The 26,620-nt window shown below is 41.4% G+C and overlaps 5 protein-coding genes across 5 annotated transcripts in view; 4 read left to right on the top strand and 1 right to left on the bottom strand.

Moving 5' to 3' along the window:
• The first annotated feature begins 2,335 nt into the window (after positions 1–2,335).
• Positions 2,336–6,114, top strand: LOC115763556. The gene is made up of 5 exons (XM_030706175.1): positions 2,336–2,347; positions 2,585–3,280; positions 3,329–3,990; positions 5,352–5,711; positions 6,071–6,114. The coding sequence occupies exons 1-3, from the start codon at positions 2,336–2,338 to the stop codon at positions 3,659–3,661; spliced, it is 1,041 nt and encodes a 346-aa protein (XP_030562035.1). The 3' UTR covers positions 3,662–3,990; positions 5,352–5,711; positions 6,071–6,114.
• A 22-nt stretch (positions 6,115–6,136) lies between these two features.
• Positions 6,137–8,587, top strand: LOC115763360 (importin subunit alpha). Its single transcript, XM_030705888.1, has 4 exons — positions 6,137–6,213; positions 6,271–6,581; positions 6,651–7,221; positions 7,289–8,587. Exons 1-4 carry the CDS (start codon positions 6,151–6,153, stop codon positions 7,907–7,909), a joined length of 1,566 nt encoding a protein of 521 aa, XP_030561748.1. The 5' UTR covers positions 6,137–6,150; the 3' UTR covers positions 7,910–8,587.
• Positions 8,588–8,909: 322 nt separating this feature from the next.
• LOC115763361 (serine protease inhibitor 42Dd) lies at positions 8,910–13,894 on the top strand. Its single transcript, XM_030705889.1, has 4 exons — positions 8,910–9,385; positions 11,843–12,772; positions 12,965–13,112; positions 13,180–13,894. Exons 2-4 carry the CDS (start codon positions 11,876–11,878, stop codon positions 13,302–13,304), a joined length of 1,170 nt encoding a protein of 389 aa, XP_030561749.1. The 5' UTR covers positions 8,910–9,385; positions 11,843–11,875; the 3' UTR covers positions 13,305–13,894.
• Positions 13,895–14,025: 131 nt separating this feature from the next.
• LOC115763358 overlaps positions 14,026–26,620 on the bottom strand; it is a 105,098-nt gene continuing 92,503 nt past the window's right edge. The window contains exons 16-20 of the mRNA XM_030705883.1: positions 23,218–24,254; positions 22,717–22,849; positions 15,322–15,508; positions 14,725–15,219; positions 14,026–14,652 (exon numbers count right to left, since the gene is read on the bottom strand). Of these exons, the coding sequence (XP_030561743.1) occupies positions 14,120–14,652; positions 14,725–15,219; positions 15,322–15,508; positions 22,717–22,849; positions 23,218–24,254 (2,385 nt within the window). The 3' untranslated portion in view covers positions 14,026–14,119. The remainder of the gene's footprint in view (positions 14,653–14,724; positions 15,220–15,321; positions 15,509–22,716; positions 22,850–23,217; positions 24,255–26,620) is intronic.
• On the top strand, positions 19,462–20,866 carry LOC115763410 (odorant receptor 67a). Its single transcript, XM_030705960.1, has 4 exons — positions 19,462–20,261; positions 20,311–20,512; positions 20,578–20,733; positions 20,813–20,866. The coding sequence occupies exons 1-4, from the start codon at positions 19,462–19,464 to the stop codon at positions 20,864–20,866; spliced, it is 1,212 nt and encodes a 403-aa protein (XP_030561820.1).

The raw sequence follows: 26,620 nt of genomic DNA on the forward strand, positions 1-26,620 counted from the left end.
AAGGCTGCCCTGTTTTATCCAAGTCCACTTTCTTTAAAAAAGCATATAGCTAATAAAACCCTTCAGTTATCCTCGCTGCTTGTCCTTTTTGATATAATGTTCTTCGGCGTGATGTGTTTGATTGCTGGCAATAGTTGTAACATAATAATAATAAAATACAAAATAATCCTTATAGCCAATAAATAAATTTATAATTTAAAAAAGAGGCCGCATATCAAAGATATTTGAACCCCTTGTTAACTAGAGTATTCCTAGCTCTTTGAATATTCTTTTCCTAGCTTCTCAGATTGTTTTTTACCTCGGCATTTCGATTTATGAGTAATGTGTTTAAAATGATTTTTGTCACACTGCATGCAGTCTTTTTGGCTCGAGTTCAAGTTCAAGCCTTCAACATTTCGCTTTTTGCGAGTACTATACTTTATGCCATCCATCTTATACCGTTTACTTGCACATATTTTTGCAAGCAATTGAATCCGTCTGCCTACGCGTCTTTATGCGTCCGGGGCTACGTGCCTGAACGCAGTAATTGGCATTTAATGCTCGAGCAAAATAGAATGCATCAACCTCCGGAGTTGGACACGAAATCCACTTATAAACGCTTTACGCACTTTTAATTTTTAACTGAATGGAAACGAAGCTCTCCTTTTAGGTGTCTGTGGGAAAAAAAGCCTATAGAATAGGTTCCGAAATTCCTTGAACTTATTTGCTGTTTAATTAGATTTAAGCCAATAAATGAGTTGACAGTTTTCTTTTCTTTTTTGTATGGGCCCTTATGCTAGAAAAACCTTTTGTGGTCAGCCTTCAAGCTTTTGTGATTCATGTATCCGATTTTTAATTAAAATTGCAGCCAATTAGGTTGGTTAATTATTAATTCTACCAGAAGGCAACAGCCGCTGCCCATTGATGGAAGTGTTTCATGCTGAACACCATTAAGTATGTCAAAGCTCAGAACTTATTTTCCTCATATGTTTTGTGTTTAAATATTCTCTACATAAAAGGTAAAAGAACTGTATTGAAGATTTGGTAAAAGCCGCGTAAAGAAATATGGGCGTGTTTTGTGTATGAAAGATACTTTGGTATCGCAAGTATATAATTTTGTATGTTTCAGATACTTTTGTAACTTTTAGATACTGATGTGTCTCAAGTATACTTAAATAGGTAATACTTGTGTATCTCACAGATACTTTTGAAATAAAATGGTGTGTTTTGAATATGAAAGATGAATTTGTATTTCAGAGATATCTTCTTTTCTTACATAGCATGCAAAGCTACTGGTGGTTGTGAATGGATTAAACTTGAACTGACTTAAAGCTATTTATGGTATCGGTTGAGTTACGGTTGGCATATCCAAAGTGAAGACACGGACAATACAACAATTAACAAGTAAGTAAACAAAATGCTGGCATGTGGCACATGGACACAGCACGAAAATGGAGCAAATACATTCCCTAAAAAAAATAACAGCCCAAACTGAAACTGAAACTGAAACTGAAACTCATGCAGCAAATGAAGCAAATGTCGCTGACATACAAACGAGAAGCGAGGTAAAAATAAAAAAAGAGCTAAAGGTGTTGACAGACGGACAAATCACCTAACGGCAAGACTGACTTGAGCCAGAGCCAGAGCCAAAGGTAGAGGCTGCGAAGGGAAGCGGTTGGGGTGCACAGTTCCTCAACGGTAGACAATGGTTGACAAGTTGAGCGCACTAAATTTTAAATTTCAAGTGCAAAAACTGAAAATGTGATGTAAGCCAAGCGCTGATTGGGGGATGCTTGAATAGGCAGTGGGCATGGAGGGAGTCGAAGAGCGCAGTTTGCATTGTTGACCATTATCGGCTTAATTAAATAATTGTCAATAGGCCTACAAGGAAGCGCCGATAGCGTTGAACTTGAAAACCAAAGCATAGTTAAAGCGAACTTTGTAAGAGCCGAAAACAAAGCTAAAGCCCAAAACGAAACCAGTTTGCTTCGCAATTGTCACAATTGTCAACGCGTATCTATGAGATACTTTAATGCCCGTGTACTTTTGGTACTTATTACCGGTTTGGCACGTTGTCAGCGTGTGGGTGCAGCTGGACAGTGCCTGTGTGTCTGTGGGCATGGCAATGCTGATTCTAGGCATCCGCTTGCTCCATATAAAGTGACATGCACGCAGCCCGGACCACATCATTAACCAAGCGTCGCTCACAACGCCAAGTGTCAACGTCGGCCAAGGACGAAACCCGACGGTTACCTATCTAAAACTCGCCCAATCTCTGCGCCCGCGTGTGTGTTTTTTATTTAATACACGTGTGTCTGTCTTTCAAATCGAATAGCAAAGAAAACTTAACAAGAACATGGCAAGCAAAGTAAGTGCCTAGATCTACTAGGAATACGTTGTCAGCCAGACAAGAGCCAAATGATTCCAATTACCATTCGAATTTCGGATAGGAACGCACTTTAACCTTGGATAACATATTTTCGGGCCCTGTTTCTTAAGCAATTCCTGTTTGATCTTAAATTTATTCACCCGAATTTAAGAATGCAAAGTCGCGTTTTCTTTTGCATGAACTGAGCCCAAGATTCGATTTTCTTTTATCTGTTAGTTTTTATGTTTGTCTTCTTCTTTTCATCATCAGCTTTTGACTGCTCTGTCGCTTTTGGCTCTGACCGGCTGCTGCTTGGGTGGCTTTGCAGCCACCTACTCGGGCTTCCATCCTGCGTATGCCACCTACCAGGCAGCTCCTACCTTTTACCATGCTGCGCCTGCCGCTTTCTACCAGCAAGCGACGGCTCCTGTGCTGGCCAAGACTGTGCTGCCCGTTGCGCCGGCTTACACCAAGTCCTATGCTGTGCCCACGCCCTTCGTAAAGGCCGTTGCTCCCGTTGTGAGAACCTATGCTGCGGCTCCTGCGGCTGTGGCTGCTGTTGCACCCGTTGTGAAAACTATTGCTGCTGCTCCTCTCGCTCCGGTTGTCAAGCAAGTGGAACTCGAGTCTGCTCCCCGCTACGATTTCTCGTATGGTGTGCATGATTCCCTCACCGGCGACATTAAGAGCCAAACGGAGAGCCGAGACGGCGGCAATGTGGTTGGCTCCTACAGCGTCCTTGATGCCGATGGCTACAAGCGTACGGTAACCTACACGGCCGATGACATCAATGGCTTTAATGCGGTGGTGCAGCGTGAGCCTGTGGTGGCTGCCCGTACTGCCGTTGTGGCACCTGTTGCCCCAGTTCCCGTTGTATCCCCGGCTGCAGTTGCTGCTCCCAGTGTTCTGCCCGCACCCATATACTATCCACAAGCACAACAGCAGCTGTTCCAGCCACAGCAGCAGCTGTTCCAGCCACAGCAGCAGCTGTTCCAGCCACAACAGCAGTTGTTACAGCCACAACAGCAGGCTGGTGCCGAGCAGGAAAGCGAAGTTGTGGAAGCACCACGCCAGCCCGATCAGGAGCCAGCACCCGTTGATTACTCTGATGCCCAACAGCAGCAGCAGCAGGCTTATCCACAGGATCAGCAGTTCCCACCCTACCCATCCGCTTCACCAGCCCCTGCCGCCACGTCCGATGATTCGGATTCCGATGTGGTGGAGGCTCGCTCCGCCCAGGAGTCCAGCAGCACCACCGCTGCCCCAGCTGCCGTTAACGAAGAGGACAAGGAGCAGGACAACAAGTCCGCTTAGATTGTGATCCATCATTAAGCACCTGAATATTCCATATATTTTGTTGAGATTAAAACCGTGTATACATTCCTAGCCCAAATTGTTTACTTCCATTCAATCCTTTCTTCTCTCTTCCGGGAATGTTTCTCCCCATCATATAGCATGTCATGTGAACGACTTCAATAGCATCCCAGTATATTTTCCTCAAAAGAAAAAAAAAACATTTACTATTTTATGTTGATTTTTAAATTATTAACTATAGCGAGTCCCGAAAAGAAGAAAATTTAATAAGTGTCATCTATCCATTGCAAGTGGAGTCTTATGTACAAAAATTTTGCATACTAGAAAATGTAAGTAATAAGCCCTATGACAATTTTAAGCTACCAATAAATATGGAAATATTTATAATATGGAAATATAAAATAAGTGTTGAAAAAGGTTTTTGCAAAGAAAAATCTGTTGAATTATATAAAATTGTCGATTTATATGCTCTGTACGCAACGGAAAACAAAAGAGTTTGTTAATTATGCTGATCGTCTTAGGGTATATATATATATATATATATATATATATAATATATAGATTAATTATATATATATATATATATATATATATATATATATATATATATATATATATATTCTTAATTAACATATATAGCTAATTCGATCCATCTGCCCGTCGGTATTCGGTCTCGAGGATGAAACTAGTAGCACCAAATTTCGGAAAACAAGTTCTCGTTTACCTGAAATCGAAAATCAAATATATGTGTACATATAAGTCTATAATATATACTGAACCAGTTTTTGAACATGTTTAGTTATTATAAGAGTTGCAGGCACAAAATATTTTGTATAGAGTATAGTATATGTATATAAATCCATGATAATGTTTCACTTTTGAGGCTCCTACGGCCTAAGGCCTTTCCTTTGAATACATATATTTGGTGAATTTTCCCATTGAGATAGGCTCAGGAAATATACGGAATTTTGGATCCTGGAGCAAGGTATCTTTCAGTCGGGCACTATCAATTTGATCAGTATAAATTCGTTAATTAGGCGCGCACTGTACTTACGTTTTCGTTAAGCTCTAAACTATCTCTCTTCCTAATCCTCAAAAGAGTATTACGTTTCCGTTGTAAAAAAATAACTTGGGAATAGGGAATAGAATAACTTAATATCGTTGCAGTCAGGTGCATCCGACCAGGCGGACGGACATTGTATAAAACCAATAGACCCTCTTTCACATTCTGAACCGAGTAAAAGCATTGCATTGCTGAATTTGCAGATTCCGCTCATGTGGATGGTAAGTGTCCAAGCTGCAAGCGTGTGGATTCTATTTTAGCTGTGCGTTCGCATTCAATTTGTGAGCGACATGCTTAACAGGCAAACTTTCCATAATAAGAGTAGAGTATAATACTTGGTTTAATCTGGTTTACTTACAGATAATATAACCGGTCAATTATGTACTAATACTAATAATAGGAATAACACGTACCATAATTGACAAAAAAAAAAAGGTTAATAGCGCCATCTGTCGAATGATCTGATCGCGCTACCAGCTGATTATTTAAAAGTGTACCATTTTGAGTTTTTTCTTAGCACTAGCCACTTCTAGCATTATTAATTATTTCGCACTGGATCTGATTTCTAGAAATAAGTATTATTTCGGTAGATTAATCACAATATTTCAATAAAAATAAATTTTTCAGTATAAATTGAAGCAAAAATCGAGATCGGCGTAGAAATATCGCACGCTGTTTTACAAAATATCAATATATCGATATAGTTTAAGCATCCCTAGACAAGTCAAGCATCTCGTTCAAATTAAACGGAACTTTTGGAGCACAAAGCAGGCATTGAAGTCATATTCCCTGCGATATTCTGTATTACAGTTATAACATCTCACAGTTTTATTCAGATTTTAAACGCGTTAACACGTTCACAAATTTGGTGTTCTACTCAAAATTTGAAGTTAAGGTAAAAGTTTGGAAATTTTATGTGAAATTATTTAGAAAGAGTTAGCACGCCCATTCAGTGAACCATATTTTAATATACGGCTAAAATAAAAGGTAAGTGTTTGCTGCAAACAAAATGCAAAATTTGCAACAGCACAATTCACGCAAATGGCGGTGTGCTTCTCGGTCTGTCTCCTCCGTCGCGGTCTTCTCAAGCACAGTTAAACGCAGCCGCAGCTGTTGCTTTGTTGCTGCTGGCTTGGCCTTGTGAAGCCGCCGGTTCTGCTGCGCGCGAAAAAGGTAGACGAAAAAATTGGCAGGCACAAAAGAAATGCCAAAAGTACGCACACAAACGCACTTTTGAGCGCGCGCGTGCGTTTGTATGTGTGAGGCAATCGAAACAGCCCTTGAATTCAACCTCAGACATCTTCCACATTTTTGAGCAGGCTCACAGCGCACATTTTTCTTTTCAGCTGTACACTTGTTATCGTAGCAGAAACAAATTTTTAAATTATTCCAAAAAGCAAAAACAAATACCTTAAATTATTTCAACATGAATAAATCGGATGCAAGCACACGCCAGGGCCACTACAAGGCCAACACTCTCAATACGCAGGTAAGTGGCGCGATCTTTAAAACTGCATTCGCATTTAACCTCACTTTCGACGCATAGGACTCGCGCATGCGTCGCCATGAGGTGACCATCGAGCTGCGCAAGTCTAAGAAGGAGGATCAGATGTTCAAGCGCCGTAACATCAACGATGAAGATCTAACCTCGCCTCTGAAGGAACTAAATGGACAGTCACCGGTGCTGCTGTCGGTTGATGAGATTGTGGCGGCTATGAACAGCGAGGATTCGGAACGCCAATTCGTGGGTATGCAGCAGGCGCGAAAGATGCTTAGCCGCGAGCGTAATCCACCCATTGATCTTATGATCGGACATGGCATTGTTCCAATCTGTATACGCTTCCTTCAAAGCTCCAAGTAAGTTATTGAGAACAATACTCCTTCGGTTAGAGCGTGGAACTCATTCGATCTCTTTGCTTTGGTCAGCACCATTCTGCAATTTGAGGCTGCCTGGGCCTTGACCAACATCGCATCAGGTACATCGGAGCAGACGCGTTGCGTCATCGAGCAGAATGCAGTGCCTCATTTCATTGAACTCCTCCAGTCGAAGTCGCTTAATCTTGCTGAGCAGGCCGTTTGGGCGTTGGGCAATATTGCGGGCGACGGCGCTGCGGCACGTGATATCGTAATCCAGCACAATGTCATCGATGGCATTCTGCGTTTAATCAATAATGAGACGCCTTTATCCTTTCTCCGCAACATTGTCTGGCTCATGTCGAACTTGTGCCGCAACAAGAATCCATCGCCGCCCTTTGAGCAAGTAAAGCGTCTGCTGCCAGTGCTGTCGCAGTTGCTGGTCAGCCAGGACATTCAGGTGTTGGCCGATGCGTGCTGGGCGCTGTCATATGTGACAGATGATGACAACAACAAGATACAAGCGGTGGTCGATACGGATGCAGTGCCACGCCTGGTAAATCTTCTGCAAACCGACGAGCCCAGCATAATTGTGCCGGCACTGCGCAGTGTCGGCAACATAGTCACTGGCACGGATCAACAGGTCGGTCAACTTAACAAACGGCTGTTAGTAATCGATGTGCTTTACTCATCCATCATTCTCTTTGCAGACCGATGTGGTCATAGCTGCTGGTGGCTTGCCCAAGCTTGGCTTGTTGTTGCAACACTCGAAAGGCAATATAGTAAAGGAGGCTGCCTGGACAGTGAGCAACATTACGGCCGGTAATCAGAAACAGATTCAGGCAGTCATTGACGCGGGTATCTTCCAGCAGATACGCCATGTACTGGAGAAGGGAGACTTCAAGGCACAAAAGGAGGCCGCCTGGGCGGTGACAAATACAACCACTTCGGGTACTCCCGAACAAATTGTAGACCTCATTGAGAAGTTCAAGATATTGAAGCCATTCATAGATTTGCTGGATGCTAAGGATCCACGCACCATCAAAGTGGTGCAAACTGGTCTTTCGAATCTGTTTGCGCTCGCCGAGAAGCTGGGTGGCACTGAGAATCTATGCCTGATGGTCGAGGAACTAGGCGGCCTCGACAAGCTGGAAGCTTTGCAGCAGCACGAAAACGAAGAAGTCTATAAAAAGGCTTATGCCATAATAGATACTTATTTCAACACTGGTGACGATGAGGCCGAGCAGGAGCTAGCGCCGCAGGAGGTAAATGGTGCACTGGAGTTTAATGCCACGCAGCCCAAGGCGCCGGAGGGCGGTTATACCTTCTAATGTGCCAGCCATCAATACACATACAAACACAGTACACCACACCATTTTTTTGTTCTTATGCGACCGCGCCTACACCATCTACACGCGATGTACACTTCTCGAGTTTGTCAATCCGATGCACACTCCAAAACCCAATGCCGTAAAGGCTGAGGAAGAGGCAAATCCTTACTCTACTATATGACCAATGCCTATACCTATACCTAAACATAACATTGTTTGTTGTGCATTTCCGCATTGTCCCGCATGCGGCCATGAAAACGCATCTTAGGCGCGTTCTTGGTGTTTTTTGTTTTTCGCCTGTTAATACACACACTCGCACACGAATACACCCACATACACACACAACCACTAAGCGCCTGCCCAGCTGTGCTGGTAGGCAGGAAGTTGTGATTTAAAAGATTAGAACACAGTATACAAGGTCAGGACGCTGCCTGTTGCGTTTGCATGGCCAAATGAACTGTTTTGAGTGTGCTAATTTCTTTGAAATACCCTCTTTCGGATATATATGTATATTTAGGCTGTTAGTTTATTTATTTATGAACATGTATCGTATTTTGTGAAATCCTCGACCACACTACCGCTTTTCATGCAAGTTTTTCAAACAACGAATTTAATAAATGTGTCCTCATCCTATTGTAAAAAAAAGTACTGCATTGAAGCCTTGAACTGAAAATTGTGAGGGATAAGCAAGAGTCCCAATTTAAATTAAGCAACTATTGAAATAAAACTGTAAATGAATATTTTAAATGTAGTAAAATGCATCCTGCGTACATACGCAGGGCTACATACATACATACATACATACATACATACATGCATACATACATACATACATATGTTGTCATCCAATGTAAGAAAACAGCTTTGCCGTTTAGTGTATAACGACCCAAATGCGCCAGATTAGATAAGCTGATTAAACAATGGAACTATGAAAACAAAGCGAAAGCTGCTGGATGACTCAATTCAATCAGGCGTCGCATCGCTGGCGTGCAGCATCCCAATCAGCGGCAATTCTAGTGGTTCCAGTGCCAAAACAACATTATAATGGCCACAGAAACTGACGGGGGCCCCAATAGACGGGCGGACACAGCCAGCCGCAGTTCGCGCAGTTCGTCTTTGGCGTCGGCGTCGTTAGCGTCCGTTTGAATGGAACAAGCGGCAGCAAAATTATAAAAATAGATTACATTTTTAGCGTCGGAAAGTAGTTGCAGAAAATTCGAACTTACCCAGAGCTTTCCGACTCTGCATCACCCATCCGCTGTCCAAGTGTCGTCATCAATGAACAGCGCCGGACCAATTTAATTACGATTCCCTTATAAACTTTTTGTTTAGCGCGGAAGAGCGTTTAGTTCAATTCTGTGCGAAGCTGCGTGCGGGCGCCAATTACTTTTTTATTTTCCCGAGCGCTTTATACACTTTTTGTTTCACGTTTCGTATTTAATAGTGGATACACTTTGTCGCCAGGAAACATAATAGGTACATAATATAGTATACTATACAAATATTATTATGAAAGTGATCAGTCAATTTTAATGCTGTTCAAGTGATTATAAGACCTAAAAATAAATATTGCACTTCATAATTACCAATATGAATTTATTTTGGAACTACGCTTTAATTCTAAAATGTTTATAGTTTATAAAAACTTAAATATTATATACATATATATATGTATATTTAGTATACACATATACTATAAGTATATGCTCGGATTTCTGTGTGCAGCAGCACGTCTTGCTCTTTATATCTAATCGAGATAATTGTCGTTGACGAAGATAATGATCACTACAAAAAAGACTTTGTGACCTCATGCTCAGCCATTGAGAATCTAGTGAGCATTAACCATCTGCCAGTCGGACCAAGCGTCAGCTGGAAACATGCTCTATATTTTGCAAAATATAAATATGAGCACGACGTGTGGGTGTATATTGCGTTTTGTTTAAGGCTTAGACGCCAAGAAAAACACTTTTGACAAATTCATGATGTAATTAATTTCCCAAAGAAAACACACAAAAATTGGCACACCCAAAATAAACAATAAACATTTAAGAGTACGCCGAGTAGTGCTATAATACTTTAAAAGCAGGCCAAATTTGCAGCTGGCGCGTTAAAGCAGACTCTTCTAATACCCTGCACAAATTGCTAAAATATAACAACACTTATGCTAAGATAATATTCACTAATAGATCTCTGGGCATTTTGATTAAATTAATAGATTAACCGAAATCTTAAACATTCTATAATATGTGCATCAATCATTTCTCTTAGTTTAAGTATTCTATTATAAAAGAACATTTCCATGGATCTTCCGAACGTAGTTTTATCTATTGTTTTTGTGGAGGCGGCATAGAGCACGCACTCAGAAATCATTTAGCAATACGTTGAGAGAAATTCGAGAGATTCGCGTGAGATTAAAAGTTGCCGAATAGATATGTAAGAGTATATGTGTGTGTGTGTGTGTGTGTGTATGTATGTTTGTTTAGCCGAGCAATGTCAAAAAGTTTTCCCGTTCTGGGTTGTTGTGTACTTTTTGGGCTAACCCGAGAATCGTGTCAAGTTTTTGTGTTTGCTGGCAATTCTCTCGGCCCATTGTTTTTCACTTTGTTACTTCTTGGTGAATCTCTTGTTATACCCTGTACTCATATCACGGTTCAAATGGGTTACTGAAAGTGTGTTAATAATTTAAGTAAGTAGATTGAAGTTTGTTTACATTAGATTTAGATAACTGTACATAGTTTTTAAAGATTAGATAAGAATTTAGTTACTTAAAAAATTTAGAAATATTTTATTTGAATGAGAATGCATTTTTAAGTTAGCAATACGTAATATTCTGAAGTTAGGACTTTGTTAGGTATGTGTTCAGTTTATGGATAAGTGGTATCTGCAGGTCGAGCACTCTCGACTCCGCCGATTTTCATTTGCTTTTTGCTTGCCCAGTGAAACGGAAGAAATTGAAATTCAATGTTTATTAGGAAAAGCAGTTTTGAGGCCACGGCCAAACTTTTTGGCCGATTGAAAGATTTTTTAATTGAATCAAAGGCGTCGAACGCGAACGGTATGGGATCTATGTTCATAATTGAAACAATGAGGGAAGCTATAAAAATAGTGCCTTACAGTATTCGCTATACAATTGCAGCATAATAACATTATAGTTGAATAGATATAAATATTTTGTATACTTTCTACTACAATGTATATCTTATATTTAGCTGAAAACATAAGGTCATGTCAAGATATTTAAAGTTGTGCTGGACGCAATAAAGGAAGTCGTATTTGAATAGAAGGGCAAATCTACTAGAATTATACTCAATGTATCGTAAACATTATGCTATTTACGAGCAAGATCATATTCGAAGAGCTTTAAGTTCTCTTTTGAAATTTGTTTATAATGGAGTACTGATACAAATAAAATGCGCCAAATACTACAAGTACTACTAACATATATATGTTCATATGTTGCATAGATATTGAAAAGTAGTAAGCTAAAGTATCTTTTAAAACTCACCCTTCTCCGACCCCATAAAGTATATATATTCTTGATATACCTCAGCGCGGAGATATAACGTTCCAAAACGACATAGCTCCGCGCGGAGTTATCTCGTTTTGGAACGTCATATCTCCGCGAGGAGCTATGTCGTTTTATGAAGGAGCTATGTCGTTTTGGAACGTCATATCTCCACGCGGAGTTATCTCGTTTTGGAACGTCATATCTCCGCGCGGAGCTATGTCGTTTTGGAGCGTCATATCTCCGCGCGGAGTTATGTTGTTTTGGAACGTCATATCTCCGCGCGGAGTTATGTCGTTTTGGAACGTCATATCTCTGCGCGGAGAGAATAAGTATAAGAATTTCACGGAAATATTAAGTCTGATTTTGCAGTGATTTATCATTTTTGGCCTCTAGAGATGTTAGACTCACATTTCCTTTAATTACAGCTCTCCGTAGTTAACGCAGCCAGGTCTGTCAGAATGAGTGCTGCTCCTAGTCTCACTGCGTCTGGTGCTCCACGCGAAATCAGTCTTGGAGCTGAGATTTTCCACAGCATTGCATCCGCAGCTACAGATGAAAATGTCATCATATCGCCACTGTTGCTGGAGGCGACGCTGGCGCTGCTCTACCTGGGCTCCGATGGCGCGACAGCTGAGGAGCTGCAGAGGCTGTTGGAGCTGAAGCAGCGCTTTCCCAGCAATGCCAAGATGGCCAATTTCTATGCTGCAGAGCTAGCTGCAGCGACTGTCGACAAGGATACACGCATTCAGCTGCAGAATCGCTTGCTACTGCAGGCCAGCGCCGGCACGAGCATTGCGGATGACTTTCAGAAAATTGCACAAACATATTTCCATGCAACGGCCGAGTGCCTCGACCTTCAGCAGTCTGAGAAAATGCGCCGCTACATTAGCGATAATCTTTTGGCCAGCATTGGCGGCGGCAACTGGCAGCAGCCGCTCCAGGTGAACGTGAGCCAAGCGGCACAACTGCTGCTGCTGCTCGCGGCGAGGATTCAAAGCAAATGGTTTTTGCCCTTTAGTGCCTATCGCACGGGTCTATACGACTTTCACAGCTCCACAGGCGCCCCTAAGCCAGTGCCCATGCTCTTCGATGACGACATGTTTGTCAAGTACGCGGAGCTGCGGGAGCTAAACGCCCGCGCCATTGAGCTGCCCTATGAGCATGCCGACGAATTGGCCATGCTGCTAATCCTGCCCAACAAGCGCGACGCCGCGGCCCTGGCAGAGCTGGAAACCCAACTGCGCGCTCATGATCTGGGCGCACTGCAGCAGCGTATGCAAATGGAGAGCGTTCAGGTGTTGCTGCCCAAGTTTAGCATCGACTTTGAGTGCAGTCTGCGACAGGCGCTAAAGCAGGTGGGTAAAAAGCTCGCATAATTGCATTTACTGTGGAACCCAAGAATACATTGAATTTAACGTATGCGAGGGTTGGTCAATAAGTCCTCATGACATGCCTTGGCTGCTGAAAACCAATTTATCATTCATATAATATAAGCCTTTTCTTTGAACAATACCTATTGATACGACCCTCGCATTTCTTGTTTACAGTTGGGTTTTGCGGAGATTTTTGGCTCCTCAGCCAACTTCAAGCACTTGCATTCAGTCGCGAGTCAGCCAATTGTCGATATCCTTCACAAGCTGCGGATTGACCTAAACGAATCGGGCTCAGGTTCAGAGTTGCCCCAGCCGGCGACAGGTAAGTAATGCAATATTATCAGTTATTAAAGAGAATTAATAAGCACTTGATGTACAATATTTTGCAGGTTATAAGCCCATTGTGATTAGCAATTCCTCTCGGCAAAAGTTCTTTCGGGCGGATCATCCATTCTTCTTTGCCATACGCGGCGAGAACGTGACCCACTTTGTGGGGCATGTGGTTAGTTTTTAGCGGGCATGCGTCAGCAATTATAGTGTATACACCAGACGGATAATAATAAATAAATGATTGTAATAATAATAATAATCCATCGTCACAACATCAAATTAAAAATGTCTGCTTAAGATTTTCTATAACAAGAGTCTCGAGTTTAATCAAAGATATATGTATGTATGTGTATGTATAATTTGTTTGTTGCAGAAATAGTTCTGTAATATACTTTAGTTATACAATTATTGTATTTTGTAGAGTTTTCATCGTTTCATATAATTATGCTTTGATTTGATTTTAGGTCTAGGAAAATTTTAAATAGAATCAAAAACAGAAGCACACCGCCCTACCGGGTGTGCTCACATTGAATTAACCTAAGGTTAATTCTAATATATTGAGTTACTTTTACTTATTAATGTTTGTAAATCTAGCTAAAAAATTGTTTTTACTTTAAATTCTTTCATTTTGCTTTGATGACTTGAAGTTTGATTCTTGATGCCACTTACAGAGCATCTATATTTGATTTGATGGTGTGTATTCATACAATTAACTTCATATATTTACAAGTAGATTTTAAAATTAAATGTGAATGGTTCTTATAAAACAAACAAATGAATGAATGAATAAAAAACTTACGAAATTATGATTTCGACTTTTCAAAAATAATTCTTTTCAATTGCAATCGTAAACGAGTTGAGTATGTAAATTTTAAATATTTTTAGGTAGTTATTTACATGATAAATTACATTTGCTTCTGTAGACATGCATAGGTATTTACACTATTCTGCTCATCAAGCCACAATATTTTTCCCTGAGCAGATTGAGGGATTCACGAATTATAACTTGCTGCTTAGCTGGGCCTGCTGCTGTTGTGGCTCATCGCATTTCTTGACTACTACGGCGGGCGGTGGTGGTGTCCCTGTCTCCACATCCAGACTGCCGCGATTGAGCAAATAGTCCAGATCGTGCGTGATGCGATCCAGTGTCGCATCGCCGCCTGAAGCACTGCTGCTGTCCACTCCAGCGCTCTGCGTGGACGGCGTAACAGAGACCGTTGTGGTGGCTGTGGTTGTGGTGGAGACGACTGCAGCCACCATTGTGGGCAGCAGCGGATCGAAGGTGGTGCGCGATGTCGGCTCCAGTATGGTCACGCGCTTCTGCGTCTTCGGCGTGGGCAGCGTGGCACTGGATATGGTTGCCCGAGCACCGCTCAGATTGCCGCTAATTGTGGGCGGCGGCATTGCCGACCCCTGCATGCTGAGCATCAGCGGGCTGGGCACAAAGTCCACGTACGGATTGTGCTGCAGCGGTACGTAATGGGGCGAGGCTGTGGGCAGCATGCCACTGGTGTGTATGCCAATGATGCTGTCTGCAAGTGGTGTGGTTAGCCGTAGCAAAAATGCAGCCGCACTTTGGACTTGACCCTGTGCTGGTCACTTACCTGCCGCCAGGCCCTGCAGTATATCCAGCGTCTCGAGGCCCACAAATTCGTCACAAGGGCCAGTCGCATAGTGCGTCGGCTGCTGGTGGTGCAAGATGCGCCGGCCCAGGCTGCCCGTCAGCCCACCCATCGTGTAGGCATCGTAGGCATAGCCCAGGGCACTGGCTGCCTCCACGTTGCCGCCGCTGAGCAGCGCACAGCAGCGAGTGGCTGGCGAGGCGGCCACCGTCAAAGGCAGCTGCTGATGTCCACTAAGCAGGGTCTCCGCCGTGCTGACAATAGCCGCCTGGCAGCGCGGCGCCGTCGAGATGATTGTCAACGGCAGTTGCACTGGCCCGGCTCCAGCTCCAGCTCCAACTCCAGTTGCCGCTGACAACTCCAGCCCTTGCTTGGGCTGCAGCGGAGCAGCGCTGGTCCCGGTTGCCACAGCCGTTGATGCTGCCGCTGATGTGGCTATACACTCGCTCTCCTTTTCCTTGTCATGATTGGTGTAGACTGCAAACGTGACAAGGGGAAGGGGATTAGAGGTGAGCGGTGAGAGGTAGAGTTGGTCTGACAGTGGCCCCATTTGCCACGCTCTTGGCTTTGGCTACTTACAGCTCAGTGGACTATTGATGCTAGCCGTCGTCGTCGTGCAGTAGTTTTCATCCAGACTGGTTCTGCTGGTATTGAATTTTGTCTGCTTCAGCGAGCTGCTCTGGCTGCTGCTGTTGCTGCTCAAGAAGGGTGGTCCGCGCAGTTGGCTCTCAGCCTTAATGACAAAGCAAAAGAGAATGCCAAAGCCCTGAAATATAAGAAAATTGTTCGGCCTTAATATCGAGCGTAAAAACATTTCGCAAGCTGCAGCATATACTGGTATATAAGAGTTAAGCTACATATTATTTATGGATCTGCATTATGCAAATCAACGATCAATGAATTCTATAAAACAACTTTAAAATGATTATATCAACCGATGCTTCTAATGAAGCAAATTAATCAGATAATTATATTAATTTGACAGGAGATCTGAGATGGTTTTTTGATGAACAAATGGAATATTCCAGGAAAATGTGCGTATTTGAATCATTTAAACAAAATTTAACAAAGATACAAGAAAAGGTTACACCCTGTATGTATAATTCAAGACTGAATCCCTTTGGTACTATATACTTTCAGGCTTTGATTAGTAAGTTTTGCTTTACTTCTGTTTTATTTACAACTGACAGTCTGAAGCCGCGTATTAACTGTGCGTAGGCTTCACTTGTTGCGAAAACTAGCCAATTAAAAGTCCATTAACATTGCAGCTGCTCTGACCTCAACAATAAAATGCATTTCGATTTCAGTTTTCATTTGGCAGAGGTGTCCTGCACACACGAGTACTTGTTGTTATCCCCGATAAGATTATCGAGAAATTGTAACTATAATGAATAATAATGTATAACTGACATCCGTTGATTATACAACTTAAAAATTTAGGAATAATTGCTTAGAAATAGTTGTTGCAAAATTGTATCTGAATATATTTTTTTTAGCCAAGAATCCAAAAGATTTCCAAGTGAAAATTAATTTTTTTTTATTATTTCGAATATTTATAATTAGTTATTTCTGGATCAATATTTAAGTAAAAATTGGAATATTAATTATACCCTAAAATGTTTTGTGATAAATGTATACAACTCTTGAATTGATATACTTTAAGCTAGGATTATTTAATGTGTGCCATTTTAAGTTTGATTGTTTCTCGTTAATGTTTTGGGGGCCAGTGTCTAAAAAAACGGTTTAAACTGCATTTTTATACAAAATTCTGAGCGTCAGAGCAAAATCAGCCTACATAAAAAAGTGGTCCACTAAGAAACATACATCTTTTGCCGACAACAAAAATTAACATATGTGTTTATTTACAGGCCAGATAGATATAAAAATAATTTGTTGGATAAATAAATATATTTAATACTTTGATGACAAAAATATTACACATATAATTACTTTTCTTTACGTTTTATCTATAATATAGATATTGGGCCTTTTCTAAATATTACGGATTTAACAACTTTTGGAATTTATATTCAAAATAAATCAAGTCGGAATGTCGAAGGCATATGTGTCTTTCAATGACTTTATGAGTCTGCCTGTCGTTTTCTATCACACGATCGGCGTAAATCCTTATGAATCGGCTACCAACACGGCAACTCGAGGTCACTGGCTTCTCGCAATCTTTATATTCCATGTGGTTAATCTGAACTGCATGTGTGGACTGGAGGTAGCTTTTGTGTACATGTCCTTTAGGGACAGCGAGAACTTTGTGGAGTCCTGCATGGTAATGGGCTACATTGCATTTGTCGTAGTCGGAGAACTGAAGATGATAACCGTCTGGTGGCAGAAGCCCAAATTGAATGCACTGATGCGTGAAATGGAGTTGATATTTCCATCGTCATCTGTTGAGGACCAGCGCCAATATCAAGTGGAGCGCTATTTGCAGCGCTGCCGCATGTTTACGAAGGGTTTCACCTGCCTCTACCTGCTGCTCATCGCCACTTACAATCTCTACATGCTCGTCCAGTTCTTCATTCAGCGATTTTTTCTGGACATGCCAAACGCACGGCTCGTTATGCCCTATACTCCAGTATCGCCCTGGAGCTTGGAAAATGGTTTGGGGTACGGCGTGATGTACATTTTGCAGGCCCTAGCTGGTTACTGCGCTACCGCAGGACACGCCTCCAGCGACATTCTCATCTATGCGGTGGTCATTCAGGACATCATGCACTATGATTTTTTGTCTCGTGAGCTCGTTGATCTGCAGATACAAACAGGAAGCGTGAGTGATGGCTCTGACAAAGATCTCAAATTGCTGCAGAAACTGATTTCATATCACAACAAGCTTTTAGGGTAGGTTATCCTCTGCTCAGTTATATTTTGAATGGCAAACGTCTCGTTTCTTCCATAGACTTACAGAAGTAATAAATCAGATCTTTGGATTGCCTTTGCTTTTGAACTTTATGGCTTCTTCTCTGCTGGTCTGCTTTGTGGGCTTTCAGATGACTCTTGGACTGAGTCTTGAGATAAAATGCAAACTGGCCGTCTTTTTGGTGGCGCAATTGGTGCAAATCTTTCTCATATGCTACTTCAGTGATTTGCTAATAAATGCCGTAAGCTGTCATTGATATTTGCCCGGGTAGTCTTTATCTGTCTACATTCTGTACCCTTTACAGAGTGCTGGTGTGTCTAACGCTGTCTACGAGATGAATTGGATAGAGGCCGATGTGCGGTTCAAGAAAATGCTTATTATTGTAGCAGCACGCGCCCAGAGGCCAGTCAACTTGAGGGCCACTGTGTTCTTAGATGTTTCAATGCAGACTATGACCATGGTGGGTTGATCGTGGCTATAACGAGTGAGATTTCACATAATCCAGTATTGTTTTTGAATTTACTTGTAGTTTCTGCAAATGACCTACAGATTCTTTTGTATGATTCGTACCATGTATCAGTAATGGAAGCGAATATATTGAGACGAAATTTATTATAAGTATATTTATTATATTTTTCTCATTTTGCTACTAGAAGACAGTCTCGTAACTAAACTACACATTGTTTTTCTTTATATATATACAAAATAAAATATGCACGCTATTTCAGTTTCAGTTTTGGCATGTGAACTCTTCTTTCTTGGCTGATATCTGACCGAGAAGGATTGCACATTTCATTACCATAATCTTTTTCTTTATTGTATAAATTGTAAAAGGGATTCATCAGCCGAATGGCAGCCACAGTGTGCCAAATAACTGACAGCTCTTCTATCTCAAGCCGTATTGAATTCAACCACCTGTGACAGCTGCCATTTTTCAGTGTGTCATCAAATTGGTTACATTCATAAATCAAAAGGCTAGCGGATAATTTGCACAAATGACTTTATTTGCAAACAGTTCACAACAACTCGTTCCTTAACGACAACAATCATTTGTGGAATGAATAATTGAAAAACTTTGACCACAGCTCGGTATCAACTACGTGGTTATAAAACAACAACTGGATTTTCTTCGCAAATCACTTTTTACCTAACAATAAAATAATTATAAAGACAAATTTGTGGTTTTTTTCAGGTAATACTCTGATTGCATCAGCTTGGGCTTATATAGAGGGTATTTTGTTACACTCAACGGCAATTGTTCTTAGCGAATGTAAGCTATCTTTTATTTTAAATCTAATTACAATTGCATTGATCTGGTCTAAGACATGACTTGTCTGACTGCAAGCACGACACGAACAGAAAAAGAAGCAAATGTCAAGCTACGCAAAGGTGTACCCTTCCAATAGGAGAGGTTTCTATTAAGCTATTTATTTAACATATGTTAGGCTTCAGTTTTTTATGGGTTTCAAAGAATTGTTCTAGTTAAAACAAAATACTAGACAGCTACATTTCACAGTATCTATATACTAATGATCTTTTTTTATTTCTATTTTATAAAGTATCGATATCAGATGACTTGTTAGTGGGATCTCACCATGTTTACTTGTACGTATTTGTGTATATTAGGATATTTTTATAGGGTATTGATTGCATTAAGATTCTTAAATATTGTTTTCTTTTATACACCCGTATGTTGATATAGAATTAGCTTATTTATAACCACGTTTATAATATAGCTTGTGGTTTTGTCCAGTTACCAAGCAATGTGGCAGGATAAATAAAGGACCGAATATAACGCTAGCTAGTCTCAGTTAAGAGCTTGAGTTGGGAAGATTAAGATATCAATCGACATGCCAAAGGCTTTTGCAACTTTTAATGACTTCATGAGTTTGCCTGTGTTCTTTTATCACACCATCGGGGTGGATCCCTATGAATCACCTACCTCCAAGGCAGTGCCCAGTCGTTGGCTCTATGTTAATTTTCTGTTCAATGTGACAAATCTTAACTTTAATTTTTTTATGGAGTTCATGTTCGTAGTGCTGTATTTTAAGGATACCGAAAACATTGTGGACATATGCATGACCATATGCTATCTCGGCTTCATCATGGTCAGCCAGCTGAAGACAGTCAGCGTGTGGCGACAGAAGGCCAGGTTAAATGATTTGGTGTACGAATTGGAGTCAATCTTTCCAGCTCCAAATCGTGAGGCGCAGGATAAATATCGAGCTGAATACTATCTGCGCAGGGGCCAGTTTTTCTTGCGCGGCTTCAGTGGCCTTTATTTGTTTCTTGTTGTCACCTATAGCTTCTATATCTATGTGCGGTATGCCATTCAGCACTGGCTGCTCCACTTGCCGGACGTCGAGAAGGCAATGCCCTACTTCTCAATTTCGCCCTGGGACTGGCACGATCACTGGAGCTACTACGTGATGTATCTGCTGCAGGTCTGGGGCGCCTATACCGCCACCACGGGGCACATATCGGCTGATCTGTCGATATATGCCGTCAATATGCAGCTCGTTATGCACTTTGACTATCTGTCGAAATCGCTCAAGGAGTTCCAGATACAGGCAGGATGCGTACACAATGGTTTTGTCAACGATCTGAAAGCGCTGCAGGATTTAATTTTATATCACAACAAGCTGCTCCGGTAAGCGGACAGCTGATTCTGATCAGGCATAAGTATTTTTCTCTTGTAGACTCTCGGATGTGATGAATTCGGTCTTCGGAATGCCCTTGCTCTTGAACTTTCTCACCTCGTCCGTCATGGTCTGCTTTGTGGGCTTTCAGATGACCCTTGGTCTGAGTGCCGACCATACTGTGAAGTTGGCCCTCTTTCTGATCTCAGCCACGGTGGAAATCTATTTAATTTGCTATTTCAGCGGCTTATTAATTGTTTCGGTCTGTCGTTTATTCAATCCACCCGATGAGCCTCACAGAATGAATGCTTGTTCGTTTTCTTATAGAGTGAGGGTGTGACTGCGGCCGTTTACGAGATGAATTGGTTGCACGGCGATACGCGCTTCAACAAAATGCTTATTTTTATCGCACAACGCGCTCAGAAACCAGTTTGCCTAAAGGCGACCGTATTTTTGGACATTTCTATGGAGACAATGGCTATGGTAAGCTGATCCCTGTTAACTTTCAGTTGTATGGTGATTTGTTAAAATTTATCCATTTCTCTTGTTACATAATAAGCAGTTCCTTAAAATGTCGTATAGATTGTTCTGCGTTATACGCACTATGTATCAGTAGATCCTCAAGAGAGTTTGATGTGGTTGCATGAGAGCCTCGACAAATAAAATACCACAAAGTAAACTATACTATACGATACTATAAACTAAGCACCAAATTTATAAATGCAATAAAATATGAACATTAACAGCAACTAAGGCTCAATCGCAATATATATATATATATATATATATATAATTCTATATATATATATATCTATATATATTAATTTTTTTTTTGTAATTTCCGAACTGAATGTGCCTTTAAATTGATATTAAAGGATGTGGCTAGACACATGTATGCCACTCTGTTTAGCTTACACTAAATGAGAGGGCAGAGGCATTTGAGGGCTGCAATTTCCAGCGAAATTAATTACTTAATTAGCGCAGCCTCCCCTTGACCCAGTGCAACAATTGTTCTACTAATATTGCAAAGCACGGCAAACAGCTGCGCCCCAAAAGTCGTGGATTCCCATATGGTTGGCAGTCCATGTGGGCTTTACTGAGTTACTGAGTGCGTGTTTCAGCCCTTTAAATGTTGTTATAAATAATTAAACAAGAACACGGCCTAACCTAGTCCTCGACAATGCCCAATGCCAATTGATGGCCAAATTAATAGCCCTGGACTGAAGTAAACACATAAGTGGGCGGCGCAAAATGCGGTCTGGGGGTTAGAAACCTCGGCAAAATATGCTTGGATTCGGATGTAAGGCTGCCCATTTGTGCGTGCTCAGATGTTTAAATGGATTCCGTTTTGGTCATCCGAATTTCGATATAAGTAACATGAGCATAATGCAATTTCTCTGAGCATTTTTTAAATATTTATTGGATGAGCTTCTTCTAATTATCTTAAAGGAGTGCGGATTTTCAAAGAAAGCAAAATAGACTACCTTGAATTTGTCCTTCTTGCTATCAATTATTGTCTAACCAAATATTTATGTATGTATTTGGAAATAACTTATCAGAAAGCTCTCACGATGCAGAGGCACGCATATATAGATTAATAACGAAGGACGGTGAACAAATTTATATCTAGAGATAAGAATCTTCGTTAAGCTAAAAACCGAACTTAGTAGCTTAAATATTCTAAGCTCAGAAAGCAGCTTATGAAATTGAAATATGACTGTGAGATCTGAGTAAGCTGGCCTTAGAAGGTGCTTTTAAGTAAGTCTCTTAGAAGAAGAATTCATGCGCACTTATTTAATTTACAAAATAAATGAGATGAAATAATAAAAAGAAAACAGAAACAACATAAGAAGAGGCTTAGCGGACCGATGTCAAGTGCAAAGCAAACACAAACAAAAAGGCTTCTTTGGCCACTTTGATAAGAGAGAGAGAGAGAGAGAGAGAGAGAGAGAGAGAGAGAGAGAGAGAGGGAGACGGCGACCACAGAGCAGCAGGTGAAACTTAATGCAACCAGCGAAAGTGGTTAAGAGGATGGCAAGGGACGTGGCTGTTGGCTTATGCTGCTGTGACTCTAAGAGTCTCAGTTGATTTTGCATGCATAATTTGTGAGGCAGGCGTAAAAATATGCAGGCTTTGCACTTTGATGAAATATGCACGCGCAATACGAGGAAGAGCTGAAGAAAGCTAAGGAAGAAAACAACATAAAATCTCGAATGATAATAAACAGAAAGAAGATACGTCTATTTGCATAAAAGCTCAAGCCAAACGGCAGCCGTTCCTTAATAGTTTTGTTGACAAGCTGCCGAATCACTCGAATCAGTCGAATCACTCGAATAACTCAATCAACATAAAAGCAACTGCCATAAAAGTTGCATGGTAAAAATAAAGTATACGACGCATGGTAAGCATTTATGCTCTCATATGCGCTTAATTAAATATCAATTGACTGGAGACGTCTGGACTTACCAATATTATGCACGATATGCCAAACGGATACGCCCATAAAGTATCCGGGGTCGAATTCACGTAGACTATGAAGCATCCATCGCTGCAGAGTTTTAAGAGCAGCAAACCGGCTGCCCGATAAAGTAGGCCAAGTCTATAATGGAGGCAGAGACAGAGATAGTGAGAGATTGAAAGAGAGGGAGAGAGAGTGAGAGAAAGGAAATTAAAAGCGCTTTTATTGGGAGCTGTGTGTAGCCGCTTGAGGAGTGATTTTATGGTTTATGTTCGTCTGGTCGCAGTTATTCCCATTTTCAGCTTGGACAGCAAAAGGGAAATTAGATTTTGGCATGGACCAAAAACAACAAAACTCTGGACTCGACTGGCATACAGAAAGCATTTTAAATACATTAGTTAATAGTACTAGTGATTGGATAGGATTATTGGCCCTGAGCAAGCCGAATCCAGCAAGTCGAGCCTTACCATTCTGCCAGTCTATGCCTTTATCAACTATCCACAACTTACCGCCTCTGCAGAGCCGTGTTGAATTTATCCAACGGATGCGTATGCACATTGCGATTCTTGTGCCATAACCACAAGAGTTTCTTCATTAAAATGACAAACAGCGCAAAGAAGAGTAGAATGAAAAGCAAATCGATGCAAACGAACAGAATGAAGCTCAGCGAAGGCGAAGTCGACGACGACGACAACTCCGGGCCCAAGCCGGAACTGAATGCCGCTGCTTGTGCATGTCCAGGGACGGCGCGGTCCCAAGCGGTAGGCGTCTGTTGTTGCGGCCAAGTCAATGCCGCAGCCGTCACGGCGCCCAAGTTCGAGTCGCTACTGCTGTCGGCTGTGATTGATGACGCTGACGTGGCCACAGCATTGACCGTGCTCATGCCTAGGTCTGTGCCCATTGATGATGTCTCAGTCAATGTGGGCGGTGGTTGTAGTCTGCCCGTCGCATTGCCTAACAGTGCTTCCGACTCGAGAAGTAAATTGTCGCCGTTGAGCAGCGTATGCGTGGCATAAAAGATACCAGCATCGTTCTCCGAGGGCTCCTCGCTGCCGTTGCCGCTGCTTGAATCGCTGGCGGCATCCGATGGCAGCCTGGTCCATAGCAGCTCCAGCCACCAGTGTCGCGGCCACTTGCCTATGATGCTGCAGATTAGCGGCGCTGCAATTGCAAACAGCAGCGGCAACAGCCAGCTAATGCCAATGGCGCCGCGTATGCCCGCTGAGCCACTGTGGAGTGCCAGGGAGGCCGGTTGCGAGCCGGCGGCGGATCTTGAGCCCAAGCTGTTGGGCGGCGGATGATTCCTGCTGCGACCGCGAGTGCGACTCACGACTGCTGCCTCCGGAGACTGGGCACTGATTTGCGTAATATTGCTCAGACTCTCGCGGCGTTTGTTCTGCTTGGTTGGCGTCGAGGGCTTGCTGCCGATTTGCAGATACTTCTTCGGCACCAGCTCCGTATGTATGACCAGCGCAATGGCAATCAGCGTGGAGATGCCCAGCAGCAGCAGCGATGCCAGCGAGCTGCTGATTATGGCATGCCAGTTCTGCAAAGAGGAAATTATGTGGCACATTATTAAGGCTGCAATGGGAGGGAGAACGGCGACTTCGGCCACTTCGTTGCAACATCATTATTTTTAATTAAATATAAAAAGTTGTCATCGCATTAAAGCAACAGCAACAAGAACAGCAGCCAGAATACCATTTACGACCAAGTATGTATTAACTTTTTATGTTTTATGTATTTCACAGCTATTTACTTGGATTTACCCTGCTAGCTGCTGAGCCATAAAGATGACATCAAAATTTGACGCGTGCCTGGAGCTAAAATTATTTCATTGCAATTCCTGCCAATGACTGGACATTACTTATTAAAAAGTTATAAACTTTTCTGTCAAGTATTAGGCAGGACATTCGCCTTTGGCCGTCGCATCTCGTTTTACGACGGACAAATGGGAAAATGTTCTATTGATCATACATAATCCGTATCTCTAATTAAATTGGCAATGGACTAGCACAAAGCAAACCATAAGCTAACTTTTTATAACCCTGTCGAGGGTATTGTAATCAAATGTGTAACGCATAGGAGGCATCTTAAAAGAAAAGAATATAAATAGTCTAGATCAGAAGAATTACCTCTGTCTGTCTGTCTGTGTGTCTGTCTGTTTCGGAACCAATCGGACTAGACCAGTATATCATATAGTTGCCAACTACAAAAATCTATTATATAGCTGATATGGGAAGGATCTGTCGGAGAAAAAGTTCATATAGCAAGAAATCTTGTATATCAAAATTAATTTTTAAACTAAGCTGTTTATGAGCTAAATCTTATCAAGATCACACTAAGTACTCACTTTCGGAAGAATCTGTCGACAAATGAGTTTTTGCATGCCAAAATAATATGTTATCCGAGATATTTTAATTAAACCCGAGCTACGTTATTTTCGCATATATGGAAACCTGTAAGGCAAACGTCTACAAGGTTATGCGAACTTTGGCCTCCCGAAAACATCCATTCTTTATATAATCATTCTTTTATATTAATCAATGCCTAAGGGGCGAACTGCTTGCACACTGCTTGTAGCCTGCTTTGTTTACTGCTTGTTCGGTTTCGCGAGATAACAAAAATACAAAATTGAAATAATATATCCGATAATTTAAAATGGGAAAAAACACGGTTTTAAACGCCAGCTTCTTAAGAAAAACAGTTTTATATCTAACAATCGCATCAGAAAAGCAAGTCATGGGTTGTGGAATTATATAAACTAATAGATTAGGGGATAGCTAAAAAACTGCAAAAATCAATAAGTTGATTTATAAAGAGGCCTTTCAATGAGTAAAGGTTATTGCTAGTTTTAGTAATAGTAATAGGCGGGAAACATTCAGTCTGTATGCGTCGATCCTAAGATTATTAGACTTAAAGCTATATGTTAGTTCGAAATTAAGTTGTCGTATACTCCGTTAACAGTATTTCTCTTAATATGGCATGTTAAATATTAATTTTTTTTTGAATAAAAATAGAAAAAAAGAAAAGTTATTCAAGTTTTAATTTTCAGTGAAGTGTGGTTATTATAATTCAGGGCTGGCGGGATAAAGGCCAATCAACGTCGGCTAGTGCTCTCTTGTTTGTTTTGTTTTGCATAAGCCATGTGGCCTAGTCGACTCTATTCATAACTGGAAACCGCAAAATGATTTTATAAAATATTGGTTTTGTTGTGGTATGACTCCATAACCATAAACCAAATTGCAAGCTAATACACATTAAATACGTATACGACCAACTGATTCAATATGCGAAAATGCACAGGGTTTTTAACAGGGAAGCAAAAGTTGTTTCCGTAAAGAGAAATGTTGCGGCTTTATATTCCAGCCACACTTCATTACATTATCAGGATTCTTCTTTTTACATGCACACTCATATATGTTCTTATTTACATATGCCATATAGGAAAGGTAAAGCTAGAGCTTGGTACTCGAACAGCTGCTCTGGGCTTCTTGGCATCAGCCAGTGGAGGTCAGCAGCGCGTCACAATGTAGTATGCCCCAGTGCGGGCAGAGGGTATAATAAATTCGTAAACTTTTTAATTTTCAATTCTCAGCGCGAATATTTTACGGCGGCGCTTTGTTTTTTGCTTTTCCAAATTATGAGTTAAGTGCGCTTAAAAGCTTTCGGCTTTTACATGGTCTTCTCATTCGGTCTCACTCTGTGTCTGTTGCTCTCTCTCTCTCTCTTTCTCTTTCCCTCTTTCTCTCTGCTGCCACTCACGCCTCGGTCCGTAGCGTATGCGTTATTTTAATTTTCTTATATTATTTATGATGTATTTTTAACTGGCGTTGAAATTGTATTTATTTATGCACAAATACATATGCAATAAGTAAAATGAATATTTTAATTTTATTTATTGTGGCTTAT

The sequence above is a fragment of the Drosophila novamexicana genome, unplaced genomic scaffold, assembly GCF_003285875.2.
Source record: "Drosophila novamexicana strain 15010-1031.04,08,12 unplaced genomic scaffold, DnovRS2.1 tig00000739-arrow-arrow-pilon, whole genome shotgun sequence".
Lineage (NCBI taxonomy): Eukaryota > Metazoa > Arthropoda > Insecta > Diptera > Drosophilidae > Drosophila > Drosophila novamexicana.

Coding starts and splice junctions, on each gene's coding strand:
- LOC115763360 (XM_030705888.1), top strand. CDS start 6,151: ATGAATAAATCGGATGCAAGCACACGCCAGGGCCACTACAAGGCCAAC. Junction 6,214..6,270: donor CCAACACTCTCAATACGCAG/GTAAGTGGCGCG, acceptor TTCGACGCATAG/GACTCGCGCATGCGTCGCCA. Junction 7,222..7,288: donor TCACTGGCACGGATCAACAG/GTCGGTCAACTT, acceptor TTCTCTTTGCAG/ACCGATGTGGTCATAGCTGC.
- LOC115763556 (XM_030706175.1), top strand. Junction 3,281..3,328: donor CACCCATATACTATCCACAA/GCACAACAGCAG, acceptor TTCCAGCCACAG/CAGCAGCTGTTCCAGCCACA.
- LOC115763410 (XM_030705960.1), top strand. CDS start 19,462: ATGCCAAAGGCTTTTGCAACTTTTAATGACTTCATGAGTTTGCCTGTG. Junction 20,262..20,310: donor TATCACAACAAGCTGCTCCG/GTAAGCGGACAG, acceptor TTTCTCTTGTAG/ACTCTCGGATGTGATGAATT. Junction 20,513..20,577: donor GCGGCTTATTAATTGTTTCG/GTCTGTCGTTTA, acceptor GTTTTCTTATAG/AGTGAGGGTGTGACTGCGGC.
- LOC115763361 (XM_030705889.1), top strand. CDS start 11,876: ATGAGTGCTGCTCCTAGTCTCACTGCGTCTGGTGCTCCACGCGAAATC. Junction 12,773..12,964: donor TGCGACAGGCGCTAAAGCAG/GTGGGTAAAAAG, acceptor TCTTGTTTACAG/TTGGGTTTTGCGGAGATTTT. Junction 13,113..13,179: donor GTTGCCCCAGCCGGCGACAG/GTAAGTAATGCA, acceptor AATATTTTGCAG/GTTATAAGCCCATTGTGATT.